The sequence below is a fragment of the Bombina bombina genome, chromosome 1, assembly GCF_027579735.1.
Source record: "Bombina bombina isolate aBomBom1 chromosome 1, aBomBom1.pri, whole genome shotgun sequence".
Taxonomy (NCBI): Eukaryota; Metazoa; Chordata; class Amphibia; order Anura; family Bombinatoridae; genus Bombina; species Bombina bombina.
In genome coordinates, this window is record NC_069499.1 from 393,520,755 (window position 1) to 393,539,871 (window position 19,117).

Sequence of the window (19,117 nt, forward strand, 5' to 3'; positions counted from 1 at the left end):
ACGGGTGTTGAATGGAATGAAGGACGCGGCATGCATTTTGAAGCTTTGTTAACCTGTCTTCTGTCAGGTAAATCTTCATTTCTACAGAATCTATAAGAGTCCCCAAGAATGGAACTCTTGTGAGAGGAAAGAGAGAACTCTTCTTTTCGTTCACTTTCCATCCATGCGACCTTAGAAATGCCAGAACTAACTCTGTATGAGACTTGGCAGTTTGAAAGCTTGAAGCTTGAATTAGAATGTCGTCTAGGTACGGAGCTACCGAAATCCCTCGCGGTCTTAGTACCGCTAGAAGGGCACCCAGAACCTTTGTGAAGATTCTTGGAGCCGTAGCCAATCCGAATGGAAGAGCTACAAACTGGTAGTGCCTGTCTAAGAAGGCAAACCTTAGATACCGGTGATGATCTTTGTGGATCGGTATGTGAAGGTAAGCATCCTTTAAATCCACTGTGGTCATGTACTGACCCTCTTGGATCATAGGTAAGATTGTCCGAATAGTTTCCATTTTGAACGATGGAACTCTTAGGAATTTGTTTAGAGTCTTTAAATCTAAGATTGGCCTGAAAGTTCCCTCTTTTTTGGGAACCACAAACAGGTTTGAGTAGAACCCTTGTCCTTGTTCCGACCGCGGAACCGGATGGATCACTCCCATTAATAACAGATCTTGTACGCAGCGTAGAAACGCTTCTTTCTTTATCTGGTTTGTTGACAACCTTGACAGATGAAATCTCCCTCTTGGGGGAGATAATTTGAAGTCTAGAAGGTATCCCTGCGATATGATCTCTAGAGCCCAGGGATCCTGAACATCTCTTGCCCAGGCCTGGGCGAAGAGAGAGAGTCTGCCCCCCACTAGATCCGGTCCCGGATCGGGGGCTCTCGGTTCATGCTGTCTTTGGGGCAGCAGCAGGTTTCCTGGCCTGCTTGCTCTTGTTCCAGGACTGGTTAGGCTTCCAGCCTTGCCTGTAACGAGCAACAGCTCCTTCCTGTTTTGGTGCAGTGGAGGTTGATGCTGCTCCTGTTTTAAAGTTCCGAAAGGGACGAAAATTAGACTGTCTAGCCTTAGCTTTGGCTTTGTCTTGAGGTAGGGCGTGGCCCTTACCTCCTGTAATGTCAGCGATAATCTCTTTCAAACCGGGCCCAAATAAAGACTGCCCCTTGAAAGGTATATTAAGTAATTTGGACTTAGAAGTAACATCAGCTGACCAGGATTTTAGCCACAGCGCCCTACGTGCCTGTATGGCGAATCCTGAGTTCTTAGCCGTAAGTTTGTTAAATGTACTACGGCCTCCGAAATGAAGGAATTAGCTAGTTTAAGGACTCTAAGCCTGTCCGTAATGTCGTCTAGCGTAGATGAACTAAGGTTCTCTTCAAGCGACTCAATCCAAAATGCTGCCGCAGCCGTAATCGGCGCGATACATGCAAGGGGTTGTAATATAAAACCTTGTTGAACAAACATTTTCTTAAGGTAACCCTCTAATTTTTTATCCATTGGATCTGAGAAAGCACAGCTATCCTCCACCGGGATAGTGGTACGCTTAGCTAAAGTAGAAACTGCTCCCTCCACCTTGGGGACCGTTTGCCATAAGTCCCGAGTGGTGGCGTCTATTGGAAACATCTTTCTAAATATTGGAGGGGGTGAGAACGGCACACCGGGTCTATCCCACTCCTTAGTAACAATTTCAGTTAGTCTCTTAGGTATAGGAAAAACGTCAGTACTCGCCGGTACCGCAAAGTATTTATCCAACCTACACAGTTTCTCTGGTATTGCAACGGTGTTACAATCGTTGAGAGCTGCTAAGACCTCCCCTAGTAATACACGGAGGTTCTCCAATTTAAATTTAAAATTTGAAATATCTGAGTCCAATCTGTTTGGATCAGAACCGTCACCCACAGAATGAAGCTCTCCGTCCTCATGCTCTGCGAGCTGTGACGCAGTATCAGACATGGCCCTAGCATTGTCAGCGCACTCTGTTCTCACCCCAGAGTGATCACGCTTGCCTCTTAGTTCTGGTAATTTAGACAAAACTTCAGTCATAACAGTAGCCATATCTTGTAATGTTATCTGTAATGGCCGCCCAGATGTACTAGGCGCCAAAATATCACGCACCTCCCGGGCGGGAGATGCAGGTACTGCCGCGTGAGGCGAGTTAGTCGGCATAACTCTCCCCTCGCTGTTTGGTGAAATTTGTTCACATTGTACAGATTAACTTTTATTTAAAGTAGCATCAATACAGCTAGTACATAAATTTCTATTGGGCTCCACCTTGGCATTGGAACAAATGACACAGATATCTTCCTCTGAGTCAGACATGTTTAACACACTAGCAAAAAACTTACAACTTGGTTATAATCTTTTTTAGCAAAAAACGTACTGTGCCTCAAAGAGGTACTAACGATTAAATGACAGTTGAAATAGTGAACTGAAAAACAGTTATAGCATCAAACTTTAAAACAACAAAACTTTTAGCAAAGGTTTGTTCCCATTAGTAAAATAACAATAATTAAATTTGACATAAAAAATACAAAGCAACGTTTTTATTCACAGTCACTATAAGAATTCTCACAGCTCTGCTGAGAGAATTTACCTCCCTTCAAAGAAGTTTGAAGACCCCTGAGATCTATCAGAGATGAACCGGATCATGCAGGAAAAATAAAAGTAACTGACTGGTATTTTTTGATGCGTAGCAAAGAGCGCCAAAACGGCCCCTCCCTCTCCCACACAGCAGTGAAGAGAAACGAAACTGTCACAAATAAAGCAAAAAAACTGCCAAGTGGAAAATAATGCCCAAATATTTATTCACACAGTACCTCAGCAATGTAAACGATTCTACATTCCAGCAAAAACGTTTAACATGATAAATAGTTATTAAAAAGGATTAGTGACCTTTAACAGAGTAGTTCCGGTGAAATACCATCCCCAGAATACTGAAGTGTATACATACATGTCATTTTAACGGTATGGCAGGATTTTCTCATCAATTCCATTCAGAAAATAAAAACTGCTACATACCTCAATGCAGATTCCTCTGCCCGCTGTCCCCTGATCTGAAGCCTTTACCTCCCTCAGATGGCCGAGAACAGCAATATGATCTTAACTACTCCGGTTAAAATCATAGTAAAAAACTCTGACAGATTCTTCCTCAAACTCTGCCAGAGAAGTAATAACACGCTCCGGTGCTATTTAAAATAACAAACTTTTGATTGAAGTCATAAAAACTAAGTATAATCACCATAGTCCTCTCACACATCCTATCTAGTCGTTGGGTGCAAGAGAATGACTGGGACTGACGTAGAGGGGAGGAGCTATATGCAGCTCTGCTGGGTGAATCCTCTTGCATTTCCTGTTGGGGAGGAGTTATATCCCAGAAGTAATGATGACCCGTGGACTGATCACACATAACAGAAGAAACAACTTACCTTTTAATCTTGACAGCCGATCCAGCTTCCTCCCGTCGCAAAGCCTCTTCCTGGGTCTAAAATGAGGAATCCGGCTTCCTCCAAACACGGCGTTGAATCAGACACTGATTACCCGGGGTGCCGTGATTTGAGGATGACCGATCCATCATTTCTGATGTCAGAAATGGCTTGCGACGACCAGGGGAAGCTGGAGCGGCTGTCAAGTTTGAAAGGTAAGTATTCTTTCACAACACGAGTGAAATTTAAATTTTAATGAATTAAAGTGCCCCTGTTTTTAATCAAATTTTTAAAAACCGGGCACTTTAGCATCAAAATTTACATTCACATAAGGGTAAGAAAATTGAAAAATGGTCTGGTCACTAAGTTGTAAAAATTGTATGTTCTACCTAAATCATGAAAGAAATTTTTTTGGTTTCATGTCCCTTTAATCAACCCACTTATGTCATTTTTTGATTATTTATCTTTTCATGACATCACAAAAACCTAATCTTTTCTCACCTGAAATTCATTCACAAATTGTGCCATTACAAATTCATGTCTTTCACTTGATGCAGGCTCAGTCAAAAGATCAGGCAAGTTTTTATGAACTTGGATTTTCTTCTGTAAGTCCATACCATTCACATGGGCATCAAACCCAACGTTTCCAGGAAGCTGAAATCGCTGGTCTTGAGGGCCAAATGGACCCATTGTCTCATCAGGCCATACTGTTCTAGGAACTAATACAATAAAATGAATAAATCCATTACTTTAGCTAGGGTTGAATGAATCATACAGATATAAACAATATAGCAAGTTATGTGCAGGCCCTATCCAGCATCAGAAACACATTTGAGCTTCTCAACTGCTGCAAATCTTCTCTTAGCGCAGATAAAGAATGTTTTTTCACTATTTTTAAAGTGACAGTGTAATGTAAAATTGGTTTTCCCTTTCATTTCCAGTGACTTGTTATACCAGTTGAAGGGTTTAAAATGTATTGGAAATTATTTTATTTGTATGAAATAGAGATTGTGTTCACAAAAACGCCAACCCATTAAAATGGACTGAAATCGCAGGGAACGCAGACCTCATCTTATCCTTTTAGCTATATACAAAGGCCTCCTTATCTTACCTCTGTCTGTAGCTACGAAAGTAGCTATTTCACATGACAAAAAAGGTAAGAGTATCATTTAGAAACAATCTAATATACCCCAGCAGGTCAAATAGATGATTGATAATACATAAAAGGGAATACAATTTATAGTACACTTTACACTTTCTACTCAGTTTACTGTTGCCTGCTATAAACGGTTTAATTTTTGCTCTGTTTCTCTTAAAGCAATGGTAAAGTGTGCCACATTACACTGCACCATAATAAAGTTTTTACATTTTAAATGTGATCTGTGATTTTTATATGTAACAAATCGTGATATAAGGGTAAAAAGGTGTATTATTTTCCTCTGTTATGCTCCCCCCAGCCACATCAGCATTGTATTTATTTGACAACAGGATGCGCACAACTCACCTCATGTTTCTTAATGTCAGTGTGCTCTTGTGTTAGCTATTCAATCAGTGTGAAATAGTTCGAGATATGATGCCTCTAAAGTAAACAGTGAGCCAGCTATATTATTGTGGTTCAGTTTACTTCAGGAGTCCTGGTATCATACCCAAGAAACTTTAATGAGCATTTATAAATATTTTATATAGTAAGTAAAAAATGTTCATTATATTTTTTATTATTACAAATGGAAGGCACAAATGTTATAGGTGAATCAGTAATATATTCTAAATACCGTTTATTATCAGTAGTTTATGTTACTTCAATTAATAAAAAAAAACAAAAAAAAAAACGCCTAAAGTGAAAGTAAACTTTAGTGAATGAAAGCACGTTTTTTTAAAAATAAAAACTATTACAAACAGGGGCACTTTCATTCATCAAAGTTTACAAAGCAGCCGTTATGTTAAAACAATGACCTTTTTTTCTTTTCACTGCTACAGCAGCTTCCCCCACCTAGAGATCCTCTATTCACACGTCAGCAATGACTAATCCGGCTTCCTCAAATCACAGTATGGCCTCAGGCAATGACTACCCTGGGGGGAAAGCTGTGATTGGAGGAAGCCGGATTTGTCATGGCTGACGTGTGACTAGAGGATCTCTATGTGGGGGGAAGCTGCTGTAGCAGTGAAAAGAAAAAAAAGGTAATTTTTTTAACAAAAGAAGAAGGTTCCCTATTCAAAAAAGTATTTAGATAGTTTGGACACACATTTTAGTGAAAACACCAATGTTTAAGGTTTTAAGAAATTTTACAATGTTCCTTACATATGTCAGGAGGTGTAGAAGCAACATACGGCTCATCAGAGCCAGACGATCCTGCTGTAGAAAATGCCCGTGTACTTCTGACTCTTCGGATAAGAGAACAAAACCCGGGAAGATATGTTACAAGCCTGGCTCTGCTACAGAGTGCCTGTAAATTAAACAGCTATATTAAAATTCAATAAAATCCTATAACAATGACCACCATTAAAATAGCAATTCAATTGCATCAAACTCAAAATTAAATAATCCTCAAAATGTTTAACGGGACAGTCTACACCTTAGTTATCTTAAAGCCAGCACTCTGCTGAAAAGCATTGACAGTCTGTGTGTTGATTCCAACTAGTGAGCCTTTTGTGATTGGATGCCATATGCAGATCAGATCATGTCGTCATCAGTGGGCTGAGCTTGGCAGCCATTTCAAAGTGGCCAGAAACAATATTCATTTTAAAATAACTTTTTTACTATTCCTGCTGCATGATATAGAAAGGGTGCAGGAGGCTATTTGCAGTTTAATCTAAGGTAAGACTTTAAGATGACTAAGGTGTAGACTATCCCTTTAAGAATAGAAAAATAATAAAACAAGATGCTGTGTATTCCTAGAGAAAGGCTAGAGTACATGCAGTATGCTCAACCCTACTATATGCTAGACCACCACTAAAAAGGGAACCTTAAAAACTTGAAAGAGAATCAAATATTGCAATGAGGCTAAAAAGGGAGTACGTGCTCACAAAACGAATAGTGCAAAATGCCATTTAAAACTTTTTGTTCTTTGTACAATTTAAAGGGACAGTTTACCCCAACTTTGTATCCCCTTTAATTTGTCCCATTTTACCAACTGGATTGTATTAAGTAGTTTACAGATAACTCCATTACATTGTCATTGGAAATAGCCGATTTTGCGGTGGCATCCCTTATTTATACTAAAAGTTTCTATATTTAAAAAGGGACATGAAATATAAAAAAAAAACCCCACACCTTTCATGATTCATATAAAGAATACAATTTTAAGCACTTTTGCAATTTACTTCCATTATCAAATTTGCTTAATTATCTTGGTATCCTTTATTAAAGAAACAGCAATGCACTAGTGAGAGCTAGCTGAAAACATAAGGTAAGCCAACAACATAAGGCATATATGTGCAATAACCAGTTTCTGAGCCTAAATAAGTATCCTTTTCAACAAATGATACCTAGAGCATGTGATTTGAAACAACTTTCCAATTTACTTATATCTATATCTGGATAATGAAAGGAATTGGGTTTCATGTTCCTTTAAAGGGACATAATACTCATGTGCTAAATCACTTGAAAGTGATGCAGCATAACTGTAAAACGCCAACAGGAAAATCACCTGAACATCTCTATGTAAATAAAGAAGATATTTTACCTCACAATTTCCTCAGTTCACCAAAGTAAGTTCTGTGTAAAAATATAATTTCCGTTACTGCCCAGCTGCAGGTAAAAAAGAAGAAGAAATGAACAGCAGCCAATCAGCATCAGTAGTGCTGAGGTCATTAACTATTTTACTGTGATCTCATGAGATGTCATAGTAAACTTCCTTAAACTGAATAGGGAAATAACATAAGTGTGCTCGAGGCACACTCCTTTGCATGTCCCGGGGCAGGTATACCGATTTGCTGCTTCAATTCCTTTACAATGGGGTGTGAATACTTAGGACATTGAGGTAAAATCTTTCTTTTTTACATAGAGATGTCCAGGTGATATTTTCTAGTCAGCTTTTTACAGCTATGCTGCATCCCTTTCAAGCGTTTCAACATTTAGGTATCATGGCCCTTTAAGTATAGGCTATAGAAAAGCTGTGTAAACATAGCTAGCAGAAGAAATTACACCCAGGGGCAGGTAGGAGAAAAAAGCAATAAAATGTTAATTTTCAATTGTTCTCTCTAAAGTAGTGAGCTTTGGTAAAGAGATATAAAATAAAGATGCATGTGATTACAGAAAGTGATAAAATAAGGAGATCTGGTTTCAAAGAACCAAACCAACCCTCCCATATACAAAAATAAATGTAAAGAAGCAATTTCTCATACAGGTTATAACAAGTCATTGGAAAGACATAAATAGAAAAACTATTTTACAGTATACTGTCCCTTTAATATTTATTTTCTTCCCAGTTAGTATACAGGAAATAATTTATGCTTACCTCATAAAATCATTTCTTTCATGGTGGTGAGAGTCAATGAGTCACTCAACTCCTGGCCACTAGGAGTAGGCAAAGATTCCCAAAGCTCTAAGATCACCTCTCAGGTATTAATTCCAGTTTGACATATAGCCAATAAAGAAGAAGTAGAAGGTAGGAAAGGAAAAAAAAGGCGGAGCAAACTATAACTGCTATCAAAAAGTAAAAATTAAACTGGATAAGTCTTGTAAACTCTTACCAACATGAGAGAAATTAATTTATCAGGTAAGCATACATTTTGTTTTCTTTCATCACATACTAAGAGTCCACGAGCCACCATTTCTGGAAACGAATACCCAAGCTGTGGAGTCCACGAGTTATTGGGTGAAACAAAAGAAGGCACCTATATACCAGTCACTGCTGACTGAAAGACTTTCCTAATAAACACATCAAAGTGAAAGGAATTTGAGAAAGTATGTAAGAAAAAAACATGTAGTTGCCTTGCAAATATGTTCAACATACCTCATTCTTGAAAACTCAATAAGAGGAAAGTGATCTAGTAAAATGGGCAAAAAAGCATATTTGAAAAAGACTATCCCAACTCCAAGGAAGCCATGGTAATCAAGTGTTAGCTACGAAGATAAATAAACGGCTGTGGACAAGGAAGGAAAAAAAAAAATCATATTGAGTATCTTGATGAAAAATAGGAAAGGAAACTTGCATGAGCAAACATTTCAGAAACTCTTCTGGCAGATGTTTCTAAAAACAACACAAATTTCCAAGACTAAAACTAAATGTACAAAGCATGTATAGGTTCAAAAAGGAGAAAACTAAAGTTTGACAAAAAAACATGCTCCAAGAAAGAGAAATGGGTTTAATCACTGGATATATCCTGACTAATCTTGAACAAAGCCTTGATGTCAATACACTTAACAGCAATTTCCCTGTAGTATGAAACCTAAAATATAACTCTAAAGTGCTAGCAGATAAGCCTTTATGTGAAACTCTAAAATAATTCAAACTAAAAACATGATTTTCACGGCACAAAAAAAAAAAAAAAAAAAATCCCAAATCCTTAAGAGAATTTTTTACTTGTAAGAGGCTTTCTGGCCTGAAAAAAGGATGAGATAACTACAGCATAAAAGAAAACAGTTTGTTTAAAAAAGTTGGTATTCATACTCTAAGTCTTCAATATAAGAATCGAGATCAAATGATAAAAAGGAACCGGAAACAGTATGTCATGTCAAAGAGAAAGACCATGGAGAAAACTTGACGTGAATCAGATTCGCAAACTAAGTTTTGCGGGGCCAGGCTAGACCAATCAGAATTACTGAAGAATGCTCTATTCAGTCCGAGCTAGGACTCCTCTCTGGATTCACAATCTAGTTGAAAACTACTTGCTTGATGGAGAGAGATTAAACCTGTGAAATGGATTGCCAAAAACCTTCTACCTACTGTTCCTCCCTCGGAAGCAAAAATACAAAAAATGATACAGAAATTGTGTCCAAAAAACAAACAAAAACACACACCTTAAAAGGTGGTAACAAAACACATTCTGAAGTTGAGCCCTCCTGGCCCGGTCGCAGCATAGCCCTCTGACATAGAAAAAGGCAAGAGGCAAATAGGAATGGGGTCTTAAATAATGAAAATATTTGGCGCCAAGTATGATGCGCAACAAACAGAAAAATATTTTTTGGCGCCAAAAACCTACGGATACGATACACTCTCGTCATAGATGACGCAACCTTGACTCAGATAGAACATGCAATTTTAAGCAACTTTCTAATTTACTCCTATTATCAATTTTTCTTCGTTCTCTTGGTATCTATATTTGAAAAATCAAGAAGATTAGGAGCCGGCCCATTTTTAGTTCAGAACCTGGGTAGCGCTTGCGGATTGGTGGCTACATTTAGACTCTAATCAGCAAGCGCTACCCAGGTGCAGAACCAAAAATGGGCCAGCGTCTAAACCTACATTCTTGCTTTTTCAAATAAAGATACCAAGATAAAAATTGATAATAGGAGTAAATTACAAAGTTGCATATTGTATCCGAATCATGAAAGTTTTATTTTGCCTAGACTAACCCTTTAAGACTTACTACTTACAAAGTTGCATATTGTATCCGAATCATGAAAGTTTTATTTTGCCTAGACTAACCCTTTAAGACTTACTACTTTGCAAAGGAACTACAAGTTCCCCCTTGAGGAATTATATAAGCAACAGCAGTAACAATGTCTGATTGTAAAGTCATACGTTTCAATTTTCAGAAAGACAGAAAAAGCCACACTGAAGAATCCAATGGGATAGATGCATAATTTTTACACCATTTTTGAAGCATGAAAAGTTGAATAGGTCCCATATGAAACCGTGTAAAAGCAAGAGCATCTGATGCTGTGGTCATTAGATCTAACCTTTCCATACATTGAGCTACTCATAGGTTGGAAATTGACTACAGTCTTGAGAAAGCCGACTATGATCCCTCTTGATCCGTTAGAGCAGGGCTTTCCAAACTGTGTGTCGGGACACACTAGTGTGTCGGCAGCAGTGTGTAGGTGTGTTCCTGCTTCAGCACAAAATTTTTTAAAATGTAATTTAATTTTTTGGGGGGGGGGGGGGGGGTTCTGACTTTCCGCCTGCCTGCTATGCATATCACATGGTTGACACGTGATTGATGCCTAGGGGGTCACGGATAATCTTAACCTATTGGTGCAGCTCAGTGGGAACTGAAACTATTCCCATTGGCGGCTTTGTCGGCACATTGTCTCCTGACTGCACGTGTAGTCTCCTTGATTGGCCCGTGACTGCATGTGAAGTCAGTGAGTGGGACAGCAGTGTGTTTGCAGCATGGGCAGTAGTCAATCTGACTCACCGAGCTCTGAGGGCGGCAGCTTAAACGCTGAGCTGAAGTCAGTGGGGTTTTTTTCGCGACTAGCTCCCAGTAGTGCGTTGTTGATAGGAAGTGGAAGCTTATAAATGCTTGATGATGAAATGTGAGTGTCTTTATCTAATATTCCACCAAATATTCAGAAATTGTGTTCATCCCATCATCCTCATACATCCCATTAAAATAATAAGTAGCTATTGGTGGTATTAAACTTTTTTTTAATTCTTGCACATACTTACTCTTACTTGTAAATACATTTTGTTATTATATAATTTATGTATGTGTCCGTATCTCTTAAAACAAGTTAGTTTAACCTCCTGTTTGCCAGTACAACTGAATTACTGTGTCATGAAATGATGCAGGTCTAAAAAGTGTGTCGCCAACATCAAAAGTTTGGAAAGCTCTGCGTTAGAGAAAGCTGCATTGTCATAGAAAAAAAGAAAGTCCTAGAAAAAAAAAAAAGAAGACCCTTAATGAGAAAGGGAACTATTTTCTATTAATTCTCCAACCACGTGTGCTAAGAAACAACAGAAGACTGAGATACAGCCGAAGGAAAAAATGGATATCATCCATTGGAATACATGGGTTCTTATTACAGACAAGAGAGTTCCTAGTACTGTCATAAAAATGGTGGGAGCTGTAGACAGACCAAACAGAAAATTCACAAACTGAAAGATTTTAGGTTCCCAGATTGACTAAATGAGTGGAATAAAAAAATACTATTTATTCTTTTTCCCTTAAACATAATGTTCTGAGGGAGAAAAGCTCCTTTCCCTCCAGCCACAGTAGAACTTACAGTGTCAAGGCCAGGGCAAAATGAACCTGTCCTTGAAAAAGAGAAATAAGAATTTCTCTCAGGAAACCATGCTTTCTGCGCCGAACCGAAAAAACCTTCTGATCAGCACTTTTAAAATATAAGTCTTAAGATAAATTCAAATTATGTTGATAAGGGCAACACAAATAAGTGCATTAGATGACCAGTAGATTCTAACATTTTAGAAAATCTTTAACCAGATATTTGCTCCGATAAATTTTTAACCCCTTAAAGACCAGCGCAGTTCTCTGTACAGCATGGTTGTTTAGCCCTTAAAGTGAAGGTAAAGTTATTGTAACCAGCAATCGTTTTTATGTTGCTTTTATTAACCCAAATGTAGTCGCTAGGTTTTTTATTAATAAAAAATTATCTATTTTGGGGAGGCGGAGTTAGCTGCCAAGCAGAGAAGACGTGCATTAACAGAGCTCTCTGCAGGTTTATCTCAAAAAGTAAAGTTATACCTACTTTATTCCAAGTTTGGACTTTAATACACCTGGGGGGAGATCCCTAACTATATTAGGACTTGCAACACAGTGAAATCGGCACAATTTGCAGACCCTGTACAGCACTAAAGACTACGAAGCCTGGAATGCTGAGGCCGCATCAGTCCGGGATCTAAACCCCAGCACCAAGACTTCAAACTACCAGCCTATTGTACTCCGGAGGGTCGGGGATCCGCTCCGGAGTATTGAGGTGCACTGCTTAGGGGACTCTTAGCCCACAAGTGTATCTTGCAACAGGGCTCCATAGAAAGGAGTGAGGCTGCGGGAGTTAAAAGTTAGAAGAGCATCGGGACTACAGATTACTTGCGCTCACAGCACACAGGGGATTGACATACCGAAGACCCGGTAACACGGCGACACAAGTAGAAAGGATAAGCAGAAAACTGAGCTCATCTTCACCAGCTTACCCAGGGCGCGAAAGCCCGCCATCTTGGATACTGCGCCCCTGACAGGAGTTCAAGCCAGATCGCAGAGAGTGTGTGAGGCGGTTACAGAGGAGAGACTTGGATACGCTTGCTAACACGCTGGTAAGAAACCAAATACCACATACATCTCTGCCATTTCCTTTCACACCAAACTACTTGGCCACACGTACAACAGTTAGCTCATACCCCACGTGACATATAGGGCCTTATAGTTCACGGCACTATCTCCTGCTCCTGTCTGGCCATACTGCTGACACCCACGCGACAAACTATCACTGGCAAGTGCGCAACACTACCCATATACCCACAACCTCTGGCTGAGGCCTAGCCGCTCTGTGCCTGTTATATACTCAAGAACGGAGACCTAATTAAACCCACATAACATCTGAGAGATTAGAGGCACGCAAGGAGGCCATTTTTGTACATCTCTTATACTCTCAAAGTTGCAGCCTGCTTCTTAAAAGTAAACAAGTGGTGTAAAGGGATTGTGGAGGAAGGAAGGGAACGCTTCAATAATCAGCTCCCACGCACCTAGAACTACCTTAAAGACATTTGTTTTGATACACAGCTGGGCCAGATCAGAATACCATAGACTTCTCCTATACCCTTCCGGCTCCAACTGAACAGACCCAGAGACAGGGAGCCTATCCAAAAGCCTGCACCCTGAACAAAGCTGAGCCCTTTCCATTCTTTCAAATTCCTATACTTTAATTAGTACTCAACAAGGGACCTCCAGGCCTGCCATAGACCACTATCTTCTAATTTCAGACTGAAGCCTCAGCACCCTAAAGCTTGAGCGCGCTGGGTTAACACCCCAGGAGGATAGTTGGGGTGCAGATTTCATCTTTTAACTACAGCCCTCTCACAGGTCTCTCCCCTCTCTTTCCCGCCGGCCCTGATTGCCTGCGGGTCATACCCCTATACCTTCTCCCACATCGTCCTAAGGGGACAACCCCCCAGGGGAGAGACTAGATCAGAATATACACCTTTGTGAAAACCACCTCAGCTCCCAGGCCTTACGGCACAGCTCTTAACTAGCTCAGCCTCAATTTATATGTGATGCCAGGAACTGTGTAAACAATGTGCTAGCTTTATGCACTGATGCCATAGCCCCAGTCAGCCCTGAAGCAGATACCTTTATAGTGCAAAACAGTCTTTTCCTTTTCCCACTATTTGCATTCTATATCTCATGCCACTACAATTGCAGAAGCACAAGATGCCACAATCCTTTAAAAGAAAGCAAAATTCCCACAAAACTCCGAAGAGAACAGTGGCAGACCACTTTAGCCAACACACATCCAGACAACAATCTGGCTCGGAAGAGGATGCCTCAGACACAAGCAGCCTTAACGATGCTCGCATCAGAACAACACTATCCCAGGCCACAGGCCGTCTACAACACCAAGATGCGGACACTGATAACAACATAATGGACTCTATCAGGTCGCTCCTGGCCTCGCATCACGACTCCCTCTCCAAGAAGTTTGATAAGGGACATGCTGATCTGAAAAGGGACATAGCCCTTATAGGAGAAAGAACAGATGCGTTGGAACGCAAGCAGGAGGATCTCAGGGTAGACCACGGCAATCTCTTAGATTACTCGCAGAGTCTGGCAGAGCAGATCACTGACCTCGAGCTCAAACTTGCAGACCTTGAGGATAGGACTCGCCGCAACAATATTAGGGTGAAGGGTATCCCTGAATCTGTGCCCCCACAGGAGCTTGAAAAATTCCTCCAAGACTTTTTTGTTGCAGTCCTTGGTCCAGAGATTGAGAAAGAGATGCTCCTCGATAGAGCCCATAGAGCCCTGAGGCCAAGGACGGCCGAGGGCGATAAACCAAGAGATGTTGTCGCCCGTCTACATTATTACACTTTTCGAGAGAAACTCCTGAGAACCCTGGCGGGGGACAAGTCACTCCCGGAGCAGTATGCTGACATTCAGGTATTCCAAGATCTCTCTCCCCACACTCTCCAGATAAGAAGACATTACCAACCCTACACTAAAATCTTGAGAGACAAGGGCATTAAATATAGGTGGGGCTTCCCTGTTAAGCTCTACATCAATAAAGATGGACAACAATATGCGGCATCCTCACCTCAACAGGCAAGGGAATTACTCCAAAGATGGAGCCTACTGCCACAAGACCCACTGATACCACCCCAAGCAATCGTACCTGGTAGAGGCCTGAGAGCATCAGCCCCCGAGTGGGGCTCCCTTCCACAGAGACCCAGCAGTGACCAGAGGAATACCTCAATATCTAAGACTAGAGACGCTCCCTCGTGAGATACTCCATCCTGGTCATTGCTCTGATGTGCAGATAGTTATCTCCCCAATTGGGGACTTATAACTGAGAGACTCTTTACTACTACAGAGACTGACTCGTGTGTACCGAGGGTACACGAAGATTGGTGAGACTGCTAAGACATAATGGATGTTTTTTCTTTTTTACATTAATGTTCTCTGGCTATCTCTCCTCCTCGTCTCCCCTCCACTCCCTTCCTGTTTCTCTTTTCTTTTTTACACTACTCTCCTTCTCTTCTTCCTTTTTCCCTCCCTTTCTTACTCTACCTCCTTGTGCCTGTAATTATTCGTAAATTGTACTTATCTAAACTCATTAAGGTCAGTCAAGTGATGTTGTAGCTTGTGGCTTACTATGTTCTAGCACTTTACTTAGATGACCACTGCCTAGTGAGGCACATGCCCTAACTACACTAAAGGGATATCCCACGGTAGTAGAGTGCATTAACAACAGCTCTGCACTCCCACTCTAGACTGCCTACTCCCGCTAGATTAATGAGTGCTACGAAAGAGAGTGAATCCCCACCCCTCTTTACCCCAATGCTTAGATGTGCACTATCCAGAGTCGCGCTTGCTTTAATCTTCAATTAAGAGAAATAACTAAGAAGTAGCGTGTACAGTAAATAAATAGCTTTACACCCTCGCCTTGGGTAGCATACCACCTAGAATTAAACAAGACTGCACATGTTTGAATACCCTTGCCCCTCTAAACTACGACTACTGAAGCAGCCGTCTTTCTCCTTACTGGGATGGGCAGGAGTTGGGTCACTTGAACACCTATTTGGCATTCATCTCCCGTTAAATAGCACCCTGAGTTCCCAGAACTATATAATCCCTAAGTTGGTTCTTTTGAGCTGATGGTCATCTATATGTGATGTTATTTGTATCCATGTTGTTACTGTTTACTCTGTTGATGTTTTTATTGATATATATGTATGTACCTCAAGTTATATAAGATGTACAGAAACCAATATCTGCCCAGAAACGATATCACCTGTGGTTTAATATGTTTTCGCCTAAAGTGTAGATGGCTGTCGTCAAGCGTTGCACACACTTCAACCCCCTCTTGTGACCAATATTGCAAATCTAAAGTACAACGTTTATAGCCGCTCATCATCGTCTTCTAATATATACCCCCTTACCTGAGACGGTCTTATGCCGCTTAAATCACCTACCACCCCCACCTCTGCCTGACCAATCAGGAATTTGATTAGTCTTCAACCTGGCGACCACCAGACCCCCACGTTGTTGCTGTTCTAACTGATATTTATGTATATACCCCACAAAGGTTAGATGGCTAGCGTCAGGAGGTACACACTTTTTAATCCCCACTTGTGACCAATATCCCTAATGTTAAGTACACCATTTATAGCTGTTCATAATCACCTTCAATATATGCCCCATCGACTGTGTTGATCTCATAACAGCCCTCCCCACTTGTACCTGATCAACCAGGAATTAGATTAGTTCTCAACCCGGCGGCCGTCAGACTTACATGAGAAATTAGCTCTAAGGTACAAGATCGACACCCCTCCCAAGCTTCGCCCCTGCGAACTGACGATGGCCATCTTATATTGTCTGTTTATAAGGATGTTGATGTTGTTTATGGTTGTTTTTCTTTTTATTGCTTTGGGCTGTCCATCCTAATACCTCTGTTCATAATAGCGGAAATTTGGGGCCTGGAATACCTTCCCCCACAAGAGCACCTTGTATGTACATAACCTCCCTTGAGGAGACATTATAGACAGAGAACCATAAATACAGACTAACACACGAGTCTCCCACTCTCTCTCCCAATCTTCATTCTTGCAGAACTGAGATTAGACTTCCTTTACCCCAATTTTTCTCTTAGCCTTATACCAGAGATAACAATATGCACCCATTACAGTAATATACTACAAGACCCTCGCTTACAGCGAGAAATTTACAATAGTGACTGGGGGCGTGAGAGAGGGGGGGGGGAAGAGTTTTCTCTTTCTCTCTCTTTCCCTCTCTCTCTCTCTCCCTATTCTTGCACGTTTTAAACTGACTGACTGGGGCTCGGCTATCTCTGCTGGCCTCCCCCCCCCCCCACACATATATAGTTGTGCTCTCCAACTGTTAGTTGCGAGATCACTCATTGTGATAGTGTTTATATACACATCGACATACGCTAGTAGCGTTTGAATCTCAAGATATCCTGTTCGTGGCCTGAAGTGCTCCAACACCCGCCCCCCTCCTTTCCCACCCATATCCCCTCATCCCCACTCACCTGCGCCATCCGCCTTAAAACCTTTCCCCTTACCCGCACCTGAGGTCCTCATTTGTTACCCAGGAGGCGACCGCTCATAACATGGCTCCCGTTTTGGCTGCCACCCTGAACGTCCAGGGACTTAACACACCTACTAAAAGGAGTCTCCTGTATAACTACCTATTCGTCCACAAAATACACTTAATGTTCTTGCAGGAGACCCACTGGGAAAGGGGCTCTAAACAGCCCAGGAGTTCCCCTTTATATCCGATCTGTGAAACTGCCTCCTATACGAAAAAAAAAAGAGGGGTTGCCATAATGATCCACCGAGATGTCAGTTGTAAGATAGACCATATTGAACGAGACCCTGAGGGTAGGTTCCTCATTCTAGTTTGTGCCTTGAATGGAGCCCTCTACACGTTGGCATCCATCTATGCCCCGAATACGGGACAGATCCCCTTTCTCCGAAAATTCTTGAACAAGTTAGAGCCAATCAAGAGAGGACATCTCTTGGTGGGGGGCGATCTGAATCTGATCTGGAACCCAGTGCTAGACAAGAAAAAGAACACAAAACACCCAACTGACCGTAACCTAATTTCACTGTCATTGGCCTTTCGTAGACTAATGTACCAATTTGGACTGTTTGATGTCTGGAGATGCTTAGCTCCGACCGAACTAGACTACACACACCACTCGGTGCCCCATAATTCATACTCTCGGTTGGATTATCTGCTCTGCGACTCATGGACACTTGACAAATTTGCTGTGTCAAAGATCAGGCCATGTCCGTGGTCAGACCACGATATGGTTAGTGCCCACCTCTTAGCCTTACAGTCCCCTGACTGTAGGCCGTCCTGGAAACTTCCAGACCAGTGTCTCGCGGAAACAGAGATTCCACTCCTAAATGAAATCATCCTAGATTTCTTAGCACACAATGACACTGGGGATACGAGTCTTGAAATAGTCTGGGCCACCCTTAAAGCGTACCTGAGAGGTCATTTCATAAAAAAAAGGCCCAATGGAAAGCGTCTCATAAGATCCCCTTATCAAAACTGTATGCCGAACTAAGACTCCTAGAGATGGCCAACAAAAAAGCCCCGGACCCCGCTCTTGCCACCCAGGTGGGCGCGATAAAGTCTGAGATCAACAAACGAGAGCTTTTAAAAGTGCAAACCAACCTATTCAAATTAAAACAAATATACTATAGCAAAGGGAACAAAGCCGATAGGCTCTTGGCCCGCAAACTTCGTAAAAGGGCGGTTGCCAGTAGGATCCCGGCCATCAATTCTGTCCGTGGCATGGTCTGCTCTCCTAGGGAGATTGGTCAAGCCTTCTCAGACTATTATGCTGCCCTTTATGATCTAGACAGCGGTTCTAATGACCCACCGGTGAGCGGTGGGGAGTTGGGGCAATTCTTAACCAAGATGCGTCTACCACAGCTGAGTGAGGAGTCTGCTGCAGACCTTGATAGACCATTCACCTTAGAGGAAGTGAAGGCGGCCGTCCTGTCCCTTAAACCTCACAAGGCCCCTGGTCCGGATGGCTTCTCCACCCTCTTCTACAGAACCTTTGTCTCTCTTCTTTCTCCTCTTCTACTCCGACTGTTTAACGATGTGGCTAAAGGAGGCAAGATGTTAAGGGAATTCTTGGAGGCTAATATTATGACCATCCCTAAAGAAGGGAAGGACCCCAAGGAATGCGGGAGCTATAGACCTAATTCCCTTATCAATGTGGACATCAAGATATATTCTAAAATTCTTGCGACACGACTAGGGAAACACCTCCCATCTATAATCCATCTAGACCAAGTCGGATTTGTTCAAGGCAGACAGGGCTCTGACAATACCCGTAGACTGCTGAACATCTTCGCTGAATCACACGATATGGGCTTGCCCCTTCTCACCCTGTCATTAGACGCCGAAAAGGCCTTCGACAGGGTGAGATGGGAATATATGTTTGAGACTTTGAGAACATTTGGGATCCCGCTCTCATTCTGTAGGGCAGTTGAGGCCCTATATACCCTTCCCACAGCGGTGGTCAAGGGGTTAGGTTTTTGCTCCCCTAAGATACACATACGAAATGGAACGAGGCAGGGATGCCCCCTGTCGCCGCTCCTCT

At 41.6% G+C, this 19,117-nt stretch overlaps 1 protein-coding gene across 6 annotated transcripts in view; it reads right to left on the minus strand.

Annotated features, from left to right (window-relative positions):
- Positions 1 to 19,117, minus strand: part of MMADHC (metabolism of cobalamin associated D) — a 264,019-nt gene that overhangs the window by 87,665 nt on the left and 157,237 nt on the right. For all 6 annotated transcript variants that reach the window (XM_053698297.1, XM_053698296.1, XM_053698295.1 and 3 more), the window contains 2 exons: positions 5,711 to 5,855; positions 3,913 to 4,130 (listed from right to left, as the gene is read on the minus strand). In XM_053698297.1, the coding sequence (XP_053554272.1) occupies positions 3,913 to 4,130; positions 5,711 to 5,855 (363 nt within the window). The remainder of the gene's footprint in view (positions 1 to 3,912; positions 4,131 to 5,710; positions 5,856 to 19,117) is intronic.